Consider the following 17,696-nt stretch of genomic DNA (forward strand, 5'->3'; position numbering starts at 1 on the left):
TAAGTCGAAGTGAAATGTTGTATACATTATTTCTCCCACTTCTCATTCTCGGATCAAGTTCAAACTTTGCACAATTATTTATTGTCGATGACAACACTTGTATAAATTTAAAAAAAAACAACTCATATTTTATCCTCGTTACATCTCGAAAGTGTTTTTCATTGCCAAGTACTCCGGCATACATTCACTTCAAAAAAATTACTGCTTAAGTAACGTTACAGTAGGCGTACCCTTGAAAATAGATTGATATAGAAACTGAATAGACTTCATATCACGGAGTCTCTCATTACATTTAATGTTTTAAAAAAAAGACATACTACTGTATTCAAACTAACTGTTCTGTACTGAATGGTTGTGTAATCCGTTGTTCTAAACTTTGTGTTCTCTCTCTAAGGTCAGAAATGGAGATTCCAGTAATGGTCTAGACTTTGACTTCCACGGCACATCTTCCGAGACCGGCTCGGCCAATCCACTCTACGACATGTCCACCAACGGGGCGCAGTCTTCCAATCCCCTGTACGATCTGTCCTCCTCCAACCCCTTGTACGACTTCTCCATGGAGGACTCCAACCAGTCGGCTAACCCGCTCTACGACATGGGCACGGACATTGCTGGCAGCCCCCAGCCTTCCAACCCGTTGTACGACCTGGAGGGGGACAGCAGCGGCCAGGACTTTGACGGGACCAACGAGGAGCAGGAGCAGTACAGCGAAGACCATGGGGAGCAGTTTGAGGAGCAGCGCCACGAAGAAAACACCTTCTTGCAGGCATCAGTTCCAGACGTGGTCCAAGAGGAAGTAACTGTTATCACTCAGGTAATGGCACTAGGTCATTGTATTGTGGGTAGCTTATTGGCTCGTGATTTTCTGTTTTAGTTACATGTCGTATAAGATTGAATCAAAATAGTTCAGATAATATAGTCTTTAAATTACACTATTAATTAAGAAAATTGAGCCTTACCAATTCCAAACATGTTTTCAGTTATGTTTTCATATCATGTTTGTATGTTCCAGTTTAAGTTTCATGTCCTCTTATCTTTCTCTAGTTTTTGATTCAAGTTGAACCTGGTAGTATTTTATGTAGGTTCTGGCTTGCAGCAATAATAAACTATCCATGTGGATATTCATATTCACACACTGCATTCAATGTTAATATGTGGAGATTAAATTGACATACGGAGATATGGCTGTGTATAATTCAATTTTTTTGTAGTTACATTTCAGATTTGTTTAGTTAATAGTACAGATACTAGTCCCTAACCGACCTTCTGTTTGATTTGTTTTTTTAAAGCATTTTCTTATTCTTAGAAGATTAGACTTACACATGTAGGAGTTAGGTTGATGATTTAGAGTTGGACATAAGTCGATGGTTTGCATGCCATATTTTAAGGTGTGTATCTGGTTTAGGTCATTATTCAATGCAGTTATCTACCCTTGTAGGATGGTGCTAGTGAAAATGTTGATCAAGGGGAACAAATAGAGCTGGAAGACTCTAGAAATGTTGAACAGGATCAGTACGACCAATTCGAAACAGAACAAATAGAACAGGAACAAGTCGACCAAGTTGAGACAGAACAAGAGGTTCCATTAGAACAGGAACAAGTTGACCAAGTTGAGACAGAACAAGAGGTTCCATTAGAACAGGAACAAGTCGACCAAGTTGAGACAGAACAGAACGAAGACATCGAGCAGGACCAAACCGAGCATCAGGATGAAGTTGCTCAGGGAGACGATTCTGGACACAATGAACAGTTTGTTGCAGAAGAACTTCACGAACCGTCCCTAATTCCTTCTGTAGAGATCACCCAGAGCCCAGACAACGAAGATATGCAGCAGGCCGAGCTGGCCGGACACGAGGAGCATTCCGTCAGCGAGGAACACGACTACTACGAAGCCACCGGGGGCGAAGACAGCAGCTCGGCCATCGGTTACCATGATAAACTGACCCCGCCGGAGAACTATGGCCACGACCGCAGGGAAGAGGACCTGGAGAACTACTGCATGGACAGAGAGGAGTCTGACCTGATGGAAGAGCAGGACAGCAGCGAGACCCAATGCAGCCTGAAGCCCAGGGAGGAGAGGAGCCGTTCACCCAGCAGAAGCATCGGCCCAGATCTTCAGGAGGAAAGCGACGTATCTGAAGAGCTGGACACACTGAGGCCGAGGGGAGACAGAAGTCACGCTCCCAGCAGAAGTCTGGAACCGGAAGTCAGACATGAGAATACCGCCGAGGTTAGAGCTTTGCCCATTACTCTAATGTTGTGCTGAGCATGGTGTCTTGTGGCATGCCATCTACACAAGTTTTCTCTCTCCAGCAACACTTTGATTGATGTTTCACCTTAAACTTTCTGTTGTTGTCTTTCTCTTCGTTTTATGTTGATGTTTCTTTCAGCATTTTGAGTGAATCTTGTGGTGTGTATGCTTGTAGCTAGAGCATTGCGCCTGAACCTTGCATGGCATGAATACATTAAACCAGCTTTCTCCTCTGATTCAGATTTCATTTATTTATCTGATTTTTTTCTACATTTAGTGCAATCAATTTGATGATTGCTTTACAAAATGTCACTTTCTTTAAAGAGCACTACATCTTTACAATCTAACACACATCTAACAAAACACAATTGTATGGAAACGTTCTGATCCAATCCATTGGGAGTTCTGCCAGGCACACTGTCTCAGTGAAACTAGAGCTTAAGTTGAATGCCACCTCTAGACTATTTCTGTTGTCTCAGCCATCCAACTGTTTTCTTGTGCTCCTAAATGTAAGCCAGGTCTTCCATTGCACACGACACCAACCAAAGTGTGTCTGTCCTAGTTGTATCGCTGATATTCCCATCCAGCTTTTGATCAAACTCTGTTGTTTGCACGTCGTGTATAGGATGACAGACACGCGGCCACCACCACCACCTTTAGATCTACCAGTTGTATAGTATTGTCAGCGCCCACCTCGCCGCTGTCCCAGTCCGCCCCTGGCAGCGACCCGGACGTAAGTCTTGTCACACTATCTGTAACTTTCTGTAACTTAATATGTATTGACTGTATCTTGTCTATCGTGTAGCATGTATCATTCAATGTCTCTCCCTCTCACCCGACACTCACAGCTAGCTTGAGTTCATGTAACCTCCATGTAAATGTAATGTTATTAAGCCGAACAAAACTTACTCATCTGTGTGTCTCATATATATGCTCTAAATGTATATTATTTATATCTGTCGTAACTCGCCTTTACACATTATGTATATATGTCAGTGTAGCATGTGTACCTCCTTCAATAGCAACCATGTCACAAACTAAACTATTTATATTTTTGTCACATCTGAAATATATCCTGGGATATGATCCTAACACTATGACTCACCACATTCTGATCTTGGCATGCACTTGGCATGCACTCCCCACTTCTGACACTCAGCATTACGTGGAACTTTGTAGCACCCGACAACCTGGTTAGATAAGCTTAATCCTTCAATACATTCTGTCACAGTCGTAGTTCTTTGACAAACCCGGAAGCCCATTGGGAATGGATTGTTTGGAATGCATTCTTTCTAGTAGTATGACCATGTTTTGTTTACACGAGAAGTAATTGAGTTTGAGACATTGATCTATATGGACTCGACATTTAGACATTTAAAGTGGCACTGCTGTTTTTAATTGACTGGAGCTTTGGCTTGGTCACAGCATGCCTTTCAGATCCGTTGATTAGATAGTATGTCATCCACTTCACGCTAGTTCCATAGCACAGAAGTCAACAGCGCAAACAAGTTCAATTTACAATTATTTTGTTTAAAACTTGAAATAGCATAAATTAGTTTGAATCAATCATAAAATTAATTTTTTTCTAGATCTAGACAAACAAAAATAAATGTGCGCGATTGGAAATAGTTTTGGTTGTCTGTTAAGCGCAATGTTCATGCTTCTACCAGGCTCAGTGCGCTATGGTCCAATTACTTCCGAGGACCAGTGAGAGAAAGGGGGGGGGGTATGTGTTTCGTGCTGCCTTTTCTAAAGCAATTAAATAAACAAAGTTGCCTAGTCGGACTCCACGATGGGAAGCCGACGTGTTTACCACTGACCTAGTCAAGTGCTTATAATAATAGAAAGTTGTCTAGTCTATTGGTAGTTTCACATTTTCAACGAACGAAATTCTCTACACACAAGACACATTTATTTCCCTGTAGGCTCACTTCCTACCCGTGTACTCACACCTGTCAAGTCGTATGCCATCTTTCCCACTAATTGATTTAGGAATTGGTGAATTTTGTGTTTGATCCATGTGTTGTCATCAACAATGGGCCAAGTTTCCACTTGCTTTAAGGATGGGAAGGGGGGAGAACTAAGGTCTAATGTAAACGAGTCCACCCAGGCGGACAAGAGTCAGTTCATATAAGCTGTTTAATTTTAAACTTGGAAGTAAAATCTAGCTGCCATTTTGTTTTTCACAGGTATTATGAAAAAAACAATCATAGACGTAATTATATCAGGTTAAGCCATAACTAATTATTATTATGTCTATACTTACTGATATGAGTCATTCTTAGTTTGATTATTGAAACCTATATGGTCCCTGATTTATGAAACTATTCAAGTTTTAACCCTTTAAGAAAAGAATCTCTAAAATGTTTTCATTTGTGTGACAGATTTGTGAACCACTTAGTTGGAGGTGCTGTGACCAAGGTTGCACCACGGGGTAATTGACTCCTGAGCTCACTTCATCCTGAGCCGTGTCCACCTGGTTCTCATCCGAACTTCTTGGCAAAGCTACACAACTATGTCCGTAGCCAGGCGAACGCTAATTACCGTATTGTATTTACTTGCTATCTGGAAACATCTAGCTTCCCCCTTCCCCACTCACTCTTCATCACACTCACGTGACTTGTTGCTTCGTAGATATCTGCCATCTCCCCCCCCCCTTGCTATTGCACAAATAGAAAGCAGTTGTCCATCCAGGTAAAGTCTAGCACACAGTGTCACTTTGTTCTCTTGTTTCCCCGCTACCTGTTGATCGCGTGTAGCTGCAGTCTAGAGCAGCCTAGATTGTTTCTCTCGGGGTAAAGAACAAAACGAGACTTGCTTCTTCTCTTCAATGAACTCTCACAGAAGTGCGTGCTAAGAGTGCTACTCTAGGGAGGAAATGTAGATGTAGGCGGTGTAGATTCAGATAGCTTAGTGCTGAGTTTTAATGCATTGAAATGTGCTTCCCCCATACACCTACAGATGTAGATCTACTCCAAATTGAAACATTTGGTAGATATCATTTGTAAACAAAACTGGTTGTTCACCAAGAGCATGAGAACTGCTGTGGGGTTTGAGTTTGAATCTTGACATTCACTTGTAATGTATTCAGCCTTAGACGTATGTACTGAACATAGAGATGACGCTCCCTCCTCCTCCCCTGTGTTGTGGGTGTACATTTATGTGAGCTCTACCTGTGCTCACTTCCTACCCGTGTACTCACACCTGTAAGCTCGTGTGCCATCCCCCAGTGCCTCTCTTGGCTCACACATACACACACCCACTCATTCTCTCCGTCTCTCATCAGTGCCACTATTGGCTCACACATACACACACCCACCCACTCCATCTCTCCCCAGTGCCTATTGTTTGAAGACATTTCGAAACAGTGGACGGGAGTAGCAAGAAGTCTTCAGTTCAGAACGTAGCTCAAATCTAAACTTACACAAGGGAAAAAAAAAAGGTGAACAAATGAAATGTTCAGAGCAAAGACACTAGACGTGTGGTCTTGTTTCTCAACAGTGTTCCCTGTGTCGTCCACTCTGTGTGTGTCTCTTGTGTGTCTTCGTGGGGCGTACCGGCGAAGTTGAATGGAATGGCAAACACAAGCCAATGTCCGCCTGTGACTTTTTTTCAATTTGAGTTTGTGCATTTCCTAAAAAAATGGGATATTACATTTTTTTCATTGGATATTTCCAACGTGTGACATTTAATTCTACTGCAATCTTCAGTTGGATTCACTTGAAATGTTCAGCATTTTTGTTATTGCTTTGATTTTTTTATTTTGTTTTCGAGTCCTCCAAACTCCCTTAGTGTCTTGTTTGTTATTTCCTGTTGAAACTGAGGCCTAGATGTCATGTACTAGGACGTTATTTGGTGACATGAAATTATCGAGATCATTTTCTCGGTGTTTAAAGGCGAATGTAGTAGAACATGTTCTCTCACACTACTGCGTTTTTCTTTTTGTACCACTGCATGTCTGTTATTCTTGTTTGTCTGTCGCGAAGGTTTTCCTGAACCCTGCTGTTGTCCACAGTCAAACTCCCTCCCTGGTGGCGTATGGTTTCATTAGTTGCAAACTATTTGATCCTTTTCATTTAGTCTGACTTGACGTGAACATTGCCCCGTGTCTTCTCACTTCACCTTCCTACAGATTGGCTTTTATTTGGTCTTCTCATAGTGCTCGTGCCAAATACATCAAGTTGCCAGTTAGGATACGTTTTCAATCTACATGTATTCAAGTTACACGAACTTTTCTTGTCAAGAGTTAAAGATGCATCGAGTTTAGGGAGGCAGATCTCACTAAATTTGTACGGTCATGGGCTCATGATGAAATTCTGTAGTCAGCACAACTTGAAACTTGGAAGCTGGTGGTAGAGTTTTGATTCCCAATCCAAAGATCTTCAGCTCAAATCCTGGTTGATTTGAGAATGTTGTTTAGTCCAACCAACTCAACTTGGAACCTGTTAGCGGTCCTCGTGTTAAAGCTGTCTTTGGGAAACGTTTTTCTTTTTGTCTATGGACATGTCCCATGCACCTCATCCAATGTGCAGTCACAACGTTCGCTGAGGGGACAAGAGCCCGTTCGGTAAAGGTTTTCTCTGTTGGTGACCCGAATCTCTGTTTGCTCTACTTCCCTTAGCTCTAGTTGTAGAGGAAAGTAGAAGGTTAAGCCTAAGAACTCTTGTCAGTTGTAGATTCGGCATGTAGCTTTTAATGTCTTCAACACCTACAACAAACAAAATAGAAAAATCCTTAAAAAAAAAAAAGCTTATCTAAAGGGGAAGAACTCTGTCCTTAAAACTATATCTGCCAATAATGTACAAGTTATTTCCCTTATTCGATATCAACCAAAGTAATTAATTACCAATAATTAATTGACTGAGTATTTTTGTTTATTAATTCATGTTCTGTTAGGTACAATAAATAATTGTTTAAAGTATCAACTTGATTGGAGAATGTGTGAGGGAGAAATAGCGGTAACTATTTAAGGGGACTAAACCCAACAAATTTAGCTATATCCGTGAATACTGAAGTATTATTTTCCCTTGTTGCTATTTTTTTTTTAAAGTATGAATTACCGGTAATTAATTGTTTCCATTCTTTCTATTGCTTCATGTCCTGTCTATGTCAATGAATGCCAAGTTTCAGCTTGATCTGAGACTGGAAGTGCGAGAAATAACGAGGACACACTTTGGACCAGACAGACTAGAGTTAATATAAGAAAGACATCTGGTTGTTTAGTAGAAGTTAGTTTCACAGTTCCCTAGCGTGGATTGTATTTACCCAGTTGTAGATTCAGTTTGAACTTGTAAGGAAGTGTTGTCCTTGTATGACTAGTATCAACCTATCATACATATACCAGCATAGTGGACTGTAGAGAGCAGTGCATGTGTTACTGTGTATAGTTGGCTATAAATAGAACAACCTCGGTTAGAGTACTGTAAACACCACTCACATACTTAGAAATCTGCATTTTCTTTTTAATTTAAATTTCTTTTTTTTCCCCCATTACCTCCTCTCTCTTCCCTCTCCCAGTCTCCCTTTAGTGTTCTCTCCCATGCAATTTAGCTCTCTCTCTCTCTCTCTCTCTCTCTCTCTCTCTCTCTCTCTCTCTTTCTCTCTCTCTCTCTCGCACGCACACACCACTATTACATCCTAACAAAAGGAAATATCTGAACATTTCCAAAAGGTATCAACGGGTTTCTGTTGGAGTACAATAAACTCCCTTCGTCTGGTCTGCGCTGTACGTTTTACCAGCTCTAGGTAATAAACCTTAGAACTAAAAGCACTGATGTCACTGGACAAACCCAGGTTTTGTCATTTGCTATCTTTCCTTGACTCCCTCGTCAGTTTGATGGATCAACACCAGACTGTTGTGTCACGGTGTCACACAAATCTTTATGGTAGAGGGACCTACTAGCGACATCGTTGAACCAGTAGAAAGCCTAAAAGCTTATTCTTGTGTATTACTGATGCCGAGGTCTTCTCCTTCAGCAGTGTAAGACTAGTAAGAAACCTACACTGGCGACTATCTATAGTCTAAGGTCATAGAAGCTCCCTAGTAACTAATCCCCCTCTTGTAAAGTTAGACTTTCCAGATAGTGTTTAGACCTGTGAATTGACTATGTCCTATTGTCATTGTGACTCACTACAACTGCCCCTTTAGCCATTTTCATTGAAAGTCTAGTCCTTGTCCTCTTCTCTTCTGTTGTTTTATTCATGTGTGTTTTTGGAACAGTTTCTCCCTAAAAGTTATCTTGTTGCTTAACATCTTTGGTAGTGACCAGCCAACATGGTGAAGGTTGGTAGTGACCAGCCAACATGGTGAAGGTTGGTAGTGACCAGCCAACATGGTGAAGGTTGGTAGTGACCAGCCAACATGGTGAAGGTTGGTAGTGACCAGCCAACATGGTGAAGGTTGGTAGTGACCAGCCAACATGGTGAAGGTTACTTCCTAAGCAAGACTTGACCATTTACTAAGATATAACATTATGCACTCTTTTTTTTTTTCATAAGCTACTAGTCAACATTCTTTATTCATTGCTCACACAACTAGTTGGCTTACTGTCTCTTCATGGAGGGAATGTACTTCTAGTGTCAATTATAAGCTGTCTCTTCATTGAGTGAATGTATTTGTAATGTCAATTATAAGCTGTCTCTTCATTGAGTGAATGTACGTCTACTGTCTATTATAAACTGTCTCTTCATTGAGTGAATGTACTTGTAGTATCAATTATAAGCTGTCTCTTCATTGAGTGAATGTACGTCTACTGTCTATTATAAACTGTCTCTTCATTGAGTGAATGTACTTGTAGTGTCAATTGTAAGCTGTCTCTTCATTGAGTGAATGTACGTCTACTGTCTATTATAAACTGTCTCTTCATTGAGTGAATGTATTTGTAATGTCAATTATAAGCTGTCTCTTCATTGAGTGAATGTATTTGTAATGTCAATTATAAACTGTCTCTTCATTGAGTGAATGTACTTGTAATGTCAATTATAAGCTGTCCCTTCATTGAGTGAATGTACTTATTCTGTCAATTATAAGCTGTCCCTTCATTGAGTGAATGTACTTATTCTGTCCATTATAAGCTGTCTCTTCATTGACTTAATTTACCTCTAGTGTTAACTCTTCTTGAAATCTGTTCACTGTATACACTGTACTATTAAAACCACCAACACCTAGATGTCAGGGGCTTGCATGCAGCCCTAGAGTGAACTGCTTGTTGTTTAATACATTCTTATGTTGCATCTGAAAATGTTGTAATCATACCTTTGTACATCATTATACTTGAAGTGTCAGTGTTAGGCTTTTGTTACAGTTACAGATGAACTACATGAGACTTGAACTGTAACATTAGCCTTCACTAACTGTAACTCTCTCTCTCTCTCTGTGAACTCTTTGTCTACATAACATTGTTCTTGTTCTATGTAGCTTAGCATTGGTGTAGTGTAGATTCTAAGTATCCAGTAATGAGATTGTAGCTTCATCACAACAATTGAGCAGTAGTTGTAGCTTCATCACAATTGAACAATGGAAACCCATTTAGTACACAAATGATTCTAACTGTACCAGGGGCTAAATGCTCTAATTTTAGGCTTAAAATCAAATATTTGTTTTCTTGCTTCTCTAAACAAATCTATTTATTTAAGTCCTATCATAAAAAACAAAAAGTGGCACGTTTTTGTTTGACTGTATTTTATTTTGTTAGGGGAGATAATGCCATACTGTTACAAAGCACTATTTATTGTCTAAGGGAAACAATGCAGTCAATGTTATTAACAAAATGTTTGATATGTTAAATGCTAAAACAAAATTGCAATATGATTCTTTTGTAAATGATGAATATCAAACTATATACATATCAGTCTTGTTTTTCACCTACACCTCCGCTTGTTACATGCTAATATGTCATGTGTGGTTGATATATTTATACCTCTATATATCTTTCATTTTCCATGGGTAGTCTTCACTGATATCTCTTAACAAATCAGCAATCACACTAGCAAATGTAATGTGTATCCCAAATACCTGAATCTTAATTTTAACATCTAGCTAGGCTGATAACTATGAAACAGAATTGATAGTCTTTGGAAATACATTGCTAACTAGTTGTTAATAGGGTAATTTGCAGTGATTAGTTAAACAATTCCATGAATTTCAGGAATATTTCATTGTCTTCCACTCAAAAATAAACAGTTATAAAAAAAACGTCAAGCCTTTTGTTTAAAAATAAATGAGAAAACTGTAGCACAAAGTATTTTCATCAAAAGAAACTAAATTAACTTGAGGATGTCGAGGAATCGTTCAGCCGCAGGCTCTGATTACTTGAACATGTTAACTGCAAGGTACAGTGGCGGCCATGCTGCCTCTCCACAGATTAAAAAGGAATCCTATTCTTCCTTTCAGGAGGAGGAAATCATCCAAGATGGACGCACCATCTCCAAAACAACACGCACTGAGAACAGATACTCTGGTAAGTAGTGACTTGTGTTGTTTTAGGGACTTACTTAGTTTGAATAAAAGCCAAGTCAAGCTTAATGATAATACACGGTAAAAGAGATTTTAAATAAAAAGAAACAAAAAAAGAAAAAACTTATTGACACTGAATAGAGTGGAGCACTTGAGTAAACCAATGTGTTATATCCATGTGTGTCAAGCTTTGTCTTTGTTGTACTTTCAGCCCTCTGATTCAATAGCTAGTTGTACATTGTGATCTCATCAGAAAAAAGGGATTTGAATCAATATGGCAGTTTTTGCATCTTACTGGCATTTTTGATGAGAGATTAAAATGATTGGTTCCTGATTGGTTGGTCCTGCAAATGTAGCTTACTTTGATTCTTTCTTGTTGTTCTTCTTCCACATAAAGATTAAGTTCATTAAATGAAATAAAAACATTATAATAAACTTGTTGCTTTCTATCTACTCTGGGGTCAGGGCAGGTTGGTGAAAACTAAAAAAAAAACGTATCACCCTCTTTAAAAAAAAACAACAGCTTGTAAATACACTGTTTATTTTCTTTCATGTTACAGTTTTGAGAGAGAAAAAAAAAAGTATTACTAATAGGCTATTGTACCAGATTGTACACATACTCTACTAACAAGGAAATGGACCTTACTGTTCCATATATCACAAATTATCATGACTAGAACAGAATTTATCTGGATTCTATGCACTGATAATGAAGTGATGAAAGAAGAGAACAAAAAAAAACACATCACCACAAATTAGAGCCTATCTAATCATGCCCAAATGAAGTTAGTCACTAGTGTGTGTGTGTGTGTGTTAGGAGACACCCACTAACCTCTGTGCAGTTGACTGGTAATAATATTTTGTACTTATTGTTCTGTTGGAGTCAAAAACACTTTTTAAAAAAGTTGCTATTCATTTGGCATAGTATTTTCTTTTCTTTTTCTGCTCCAACGGGAAAGGGAATAGAATATTACTGGACATTTTCATTAGCTTGAATTGTAAGTTGTTCCTTTACAGCTGATTTTATTTGTTTGTTTTTTTCAACTCAAACATGTTTCATAAATTATTAGGAAATAGACACACATTGATTTGCTGAACACTTTTTGTTTCTATGTTCAATCTGTACATCCATCAGATGTTGAAGGTAGTGTTGTAAGCATATCCCAGCTCTTCAAAGAGACATTCACATCTTGGTGGAATTTATTTTTCTCATGTGCATTCTTAACTTCAAACAAAAAATAATAAAAGTTTGGTAATCATTGTGCCTGTTATACCATACATTGTGTTGATCTAATGGTATACTTACTAAGACTCTGACATAAAGGCTGCTAGTACAAATTGAGTCTGCTCGTCTTATTGTATATTATTATTTAGAAGGAGCAACATTCACATATTAACTTCTTGTTTGTTTTTTTTTTGTTTTCAGATTCTGGGTACACACAGTCCAATCAGTGGTACGACTGATCTTTATCTCTATCATTTCTTTAAATAGATAAAAAATAAAAAAAGTTGACTTCCCCTTTCAGACCTTGTGGTCTATAGGGCAGATGATGTAAAGGTCATCTGTTTACATGGCCTACAGTTAACGAGGGTGTCATGTGGCCAGCACAATGACCAACCGCCTTTACTGAACTGGGGTGGACTCAGAGGCGCCCGAAGATCTCAAAATAAAAAATCCCAGGCTTCACCAGTATTCAAACCCCGTACCCCAGTTCGGAAGCCAAGCTCTTTACCGCTCAGCCACCGCCCCTCCTTTTAATAGACAGACATTTCTAAATTTGAGGCAAAAAAAAGTATCAATGCATTGAAACATTTTTTTAAAATTTGGGCTTGCATCTCTCTCTCACTAAATAGTCAAAAAAAAATTAGTAATATTTCATTAATATAATTCTGTAGAAGAAAACAGTGGTTATGAAAATTATAATATTTTGTTTATGTATATTCAAAAAAATCATTTGCATTTCAAAGATTACAAAGAAGTTTTAACAAGACAAAAAAAATTTACTATATCTATTAAAAAGTCCATTTCTCTATTATTAAAAATAAAATGACCTAATTACCTGGGTAGGTGTGTCCAACTATAATATTAATAACATGACCTAATTATTACTGTGTGTAACACAAAGCTGTATTTCATGAATATATTTGTTCTTTCCAGGGAGGAACAAAGAAATGAACAAAATGTTGAACAGGACAGACAAACAGAACAAGACGTGGTCAGTGAAATGTTTTAAATAAATGTGCTTTCTCTTGCACTTATAGTCTGAAATTATTCTTGGGATTCTAGCTGCTACTTTCTGAAATTTATTTGTTACTATGAAAAGAAAGGTTCTATTCTAGGATTGTACTTGTGATTAAGTTTTGTCATTGCTTTCAGTTGAATGAAACTTAAATTGACTTCTAGTGTAGAACAATTGTTTTGTTTTTTTTCTTTTCAGATACATTTTACTGAAATGTCTTCAGTGAAAAATAAGTTTGAGTCCCAAGCACCCCCAGCAGAACACAAAAGAGCTGATATTAGAGAAGAAGTAATGTCTTCTGAAGGTGGTGTCTATGAGAGCCAGCCTCAGAGCTTCCAGCAGTGGCAGAATGAGGAGGAAGAAGAGGAAGGAGTCTACGAGAGCACACCAGCCCCCCGCCCTGATATTGCAAGAGAGGCAGATAAAGACCTCACAGCTGATCTTCCACCTGTGGGCACAGCTCAGAGCATTCGTGCTAAGTTCCTGGCCAGTACCTCACAGGACAACACGCCCAAGAAACGGGAGGTTACTCCACCTGCACATGGCTCTGGTGGGGAGTATGTGTCAGAGCCTAGAGGTTATATTGAGAAATATGAGGGCAAAGCTGATGCCGGCGTCTTCGAGAGCCAGCCTGTTGCTAATCCTGATGTTGTGACCTCAACAACAGCATTAGAGGATCCCAAGCCGGAACACGGCTTTGCTAAAAATGTGGCAGCTAAATTTAAAGAGCTAGAAAACAAAAAAGGTACCTACACACCTACCAACAAACGAGAGCTGACCCCTGACAGATCTGGAAGGATCGAATATGTGTCAGAACCACGGGGCCAGTTTGAAAGATACGAGGGCAGGGCTGAATCAGGAGTGTTTGAAAGTCAGCCGGCCGTGAATCCAGATGTAATTAGGTCAGGGGAAGAGGTGAGAGAAGAGCTTCCAGAAAGAGGCACAGCTAAAAACATTGCTCAGAAGTTCCGTCAGATCAGTTCCGAACCTGCCACATCTACTTCCAGAGGTAAAAGAGAGTTAACGCCAGACAAGTCAGGACGTGTGGAATATGTGAGTGAGCCAAGGAGTCAGATGGAAATGTACGAAGTCAAAGTAGACTCAGGTGTCTTTGAAAACCAACCCCAACGAAATCCTGATGTAGTCACTTCTGAAACAAGTGTAAGATTCATTTTTTTCTTCTGGTAGTCTTATTAAGTGTGCAACAAGCTCTGCATTGACTTAGTGATGTAGAATTGTAGATGAAGAAGAAAAAAAGTGGTATTCTATAAGAGAGATTATGTTTTATATAGCAGTTAATATAACGGAAATACATTTGTTTAAAATTTTAATTTTGAGCTTTTGCATTTGTCTTAAAGTTGGCAAAATATAGTTGTAGGTCAAAAGTTATTTTAATGTTTCTGAAGTTATTGTCTTGGGTGACTTTTTATAGATGATAGTATTCTTTTCTCATGACATTTTTTCATGTTTATCCAAGATTTTGATTTTTTTTATGCATTACATAAAGAATGCAATGTTTACCAAAAAAAAAAAAGCATTCATAATTTTTTTCTGGTTTAGAAATTCTTCAAAGAACACGAATTACATAAGTAATGCTTCATGAATGCTAAGAGAGACATTTAATATATAATTTTTTTTTCTGATTGCTTCAGGATTTGTTTGATAAACTAAAGAAATGGGTCAACTATTTTTACTAAAGCTCCCCATTAAAGTATCCACTTTGAACTAAAAGTGGAGACTTGACAAATGAGTTTCTCTTTATTTAGTTATACTGACATAACATTGGTAGCTCTAACTGAAAAGTTCTGAATCTTAAGATTTCACCTTCACTGGTAAGGCATTTTAATTAAACCATTGTCTTTTGAGTTCAGAGACAAAGACTAGTGCATTATTTCAAACAACTTTGCAGACCCAACCATGGTCTCTACATATTTGGACATAGCAGATGAAGATGAAACTGTTATCTTCAGTTTTCTCTCTACACTTAGTTTTGGCTGTAGCTTTTCTTTGTGCCTCATTAGATGCTTTGGATCATTTAGAGACTTTCAAGTGTCTTTTTCAAAGTCAATTTTTGTTAGGAGTTTTCTTCTAGACTTTAAAGCATTTCTTTGCAAAGTTTTAGTGACAAAATTCTTCTTTCAGAATGATGTATAGTATAAATAGTATAGTATATATATATAAATATATATATCTCCTTAACAATTGCGGGGCCCTATGCGAACCTGATTGCTCGGGGCCTAGTCTGGGTGGGAATAAGAATAATAAGTAAAAAGTTTGTATTAGAAAATAAATTCGACTTTGAATTTTATTCATTCTTTACTAAGTGCAAAATTGCGATTGAATTAACTTTACTTTACGAACCTTGCAACCTATGGCATATATATATGCCAGTGACTATAAAAGTAAATAAAGTATTGGAACTTCCGATTAAGGTGAAAATTCGTCTGATTATTTCATTTTATTACATGAGAGCTGACAATGCTTTTTTCTTGTATAGCGTGTAGGATTGGCGTTTTCCACAATAATGACACCAACTAATGACAATTGTGTGTATTTTTTTCAGGAGATTTGTATGAGTTTTCAGTAGATTTTAATAAATTCAGATTTCCAGGAATTTTTTATATATATTTTGCAATTTAATAATTGCACCTAAAATTAGTGCGGGGCCTATGAAAGTTCGAGGCCCACTGCGACCGCATAGGTTGCAATGGTCTAAGACCGGCCCTGCTCTTAGATATCTATTGTATCTCCCCCCAAAGTTCCCTAGTAGAGGTCACATGAATGATGTTGGCCTACAAACTGTTATTCACTAATCTTGTTTATTTTTTTCTTTCTGTATGCTAAATCTGGAAAATGAGTCTCATTTGTTTTTTTTTTAAAGTTTTATAAAATTCATTCATAATTTAAAACATCTTTATTTATGTCTAGTTAATATGGTTATGGAAATGAAGTTTTTAAACAAATTTATTTACAGCAGTATTTTTATGCTAATCTAAATATGGAACCCTAACTAGGCTTAATAAAAAAATGTTTTCAAACTACTTCTTATACTGCACATTATATAAAATTGTAATTGACCATTTCATTTAGAGTTATGTTTGTATGCTTTATTGGAATCAAAACATGTCCTCGTCTGTTTTAATTCTACTAAACTGCAAAGAATCATGGGACAAAGGGTAAACAAGAAAAGCATTAGAAAATAGTTTTATTGAAAAGACAATACCTCCTTTATAGAACTTTTGCTTTTAATAACTAATGAATGTTAGATTTTAAACATTTTTTTTACACCAATACCCCTTGCGCCTGCTGAGAAATAATCCTGGTTAAGCAATCGTATAGATCTACTAGACTGTATAATACTCCAATGGTTGACCTTTAGTTCTAGTGTTAGAAGATGATGTGCACAAGTTTGCTGAATATTAAACTCTTGAAGGAAAAATTCCTAGTCTGTTCAAGATAAATATTTTCTTGTTCTCCAGCTAAATATCTTTTTTGTCTTTAAAAAATTAGAACAGTCAAACTAGAGTTTTCCCAGACAAAAAAATCTTAGCTAAAATGTTTACATTAGCTATTAACTTGTATTAACTTGTATTTTGTTTTTCATCCTTTAGAATGAAGAATATCTTCCTGAAAGGGGATATGCTAAAAATGTTGCTGCCAAGTTCAAATCTCTGGAATCCAATGCTAAATCCCCACCCTTGTCTCCTGGGAGACATAAAGAGTTTACTCCCCCCAGAGAAGAAGAACGAGCCAGACAAGCTGTTGTCCTGGAGAACACTCCTGATTTCAAAACAGAGATCATCCATTCTGGTGACCAGTTGGAAGAGAAGCTCCCAGAGAGAGGCACAGCCAAAAATATTGCCCAGCGTTTCAAGCAGTTAGAGTCTGAGAGCAAGAGCCCCAGTGCCCCAAGACAGAAGAAGGACTTCACCCCACCACCCCATGATGCTGGCGTGTACGAGAATCAGCCCAAGCAGTTCCATGCAGATTACAATAGGCCAGCAGAATCTGGAATCCTGGAAAACACTCCCATTGTTAGAGATGATGTTATCAAAGCAACAGAACCCAGGCGGTAGGTTACTTTTCTAGTTCTTTGTATTAATGACCTAACTTTGGGGTTTAAAAGGGGAAATTACCTTCAAACTAGTAGAGAATATTGATGTTTACATATTGGTAGACTGGATATTGTTGGCATTTAAAAATATCTTTGTGATTATTTTGTTAATTCATTTTACAAAGTGCAGTGAAAATTTTGTGTGCTTGACACCCTGCAATCACTTGAGGAATGTCACATTTGAAAGTTACTGATACATGATGATGATGATGTCTTCTGTTAGTGACATTACTACCATAGTGATAAATACTTTTCAGTCAATTATCATGCAGAATTTGATGTTTCAACATTAACAAGTCATCCAGTCTAGACATGTATATTTTTTTTTGGTAGTGTACAATGCTTTATATGTATTACGAAAAAATTAATATTAACGAACTCTATAATAAAGGTGATTCCTTTTCAGTTTAAGCAAAGTCCCCCTCCCTGCTAAATATTTTGTGGTTCTAAATATTGGCTTTTTAATTTCACTTTTTTTTTTGTTCTCCCTGTTTTCACAGAGTATTAACTTTTTTTTCTATTGCTTATGTCATTGTTAATCTAACAAGTAATACCTTGGATACAAAATAATAAGAGCTTAACTTAACTCTTAACAGATGTTAGCTTTGAGATTGTTTTCAGACAACAAACACTTCC

At 37.7% G+C, this 17,696-nt stretch overlaps 1 protein-coding gene across 20 annotated transcripts in view; it reads left to right on the top strand.

Moving 5' to 3' along the window:
• LOC106058482 (uncharacterized) overlaps positions 1–17,696 on the top strand; it is a 92,724-nt gene that overhangs the window by 54,237 nt on the left and 20,791 nt on the right. For 18 of the 20 annotated variants that reach the window (XR_008780345.1, XR_008780346.1, XM_056045143.1 and 15 more), the window contains 7 exons: positions 395–814; positions 1,439–2,230; positions 10,644–10,710; positions 12,133–12,160; positions 12,865–12,922; positions 13,145–14,107; positions 16,558–17,018. Coding sequence is in view for 18 of the 20 variants with exons in the window: in XM_056045143.1 (XP_055901118.1) it covers positions 395–814; positions 1,439–2,230; positions 10,644–10,710; positions 12,133–12,160; positions 12,865–12,922; positions 13,145–14,107; positions 16,558–17,018 (2,789 nt within the window). In the remaining 2 variants the exon portion in view is untranslated. Of the gene's footprint in view, positions 1–394; positions 815–1,438; positions 2,231–2,876; positions 2,985–10,643; positions 10,711–12,132; positions 12,161–12,864; positions 12,923–13,144; positions 14,108–16,557; positions 17,019–17,696 lie in introns of all 20 variants that reach the window. The other 2 variants (XM_056045146.1, XM_056045147.1) reach the window with 2 other exon arrangements.

The sequence above is a fragment of the Biomphalaria glabrata genome, chromosome 10 (assembly GCF_947242115.1).
Source record: "Biomphalaria glabrata chromosome 10, xgBioGlab47.1, whole genome shotgun sequence".
Classification (NCBI taxonomy): Eukaryota; Metazoa; Mollusca; class Gastropoda; family Planorbidae; genus Biomphalaria; species Biomphalaria glabrata.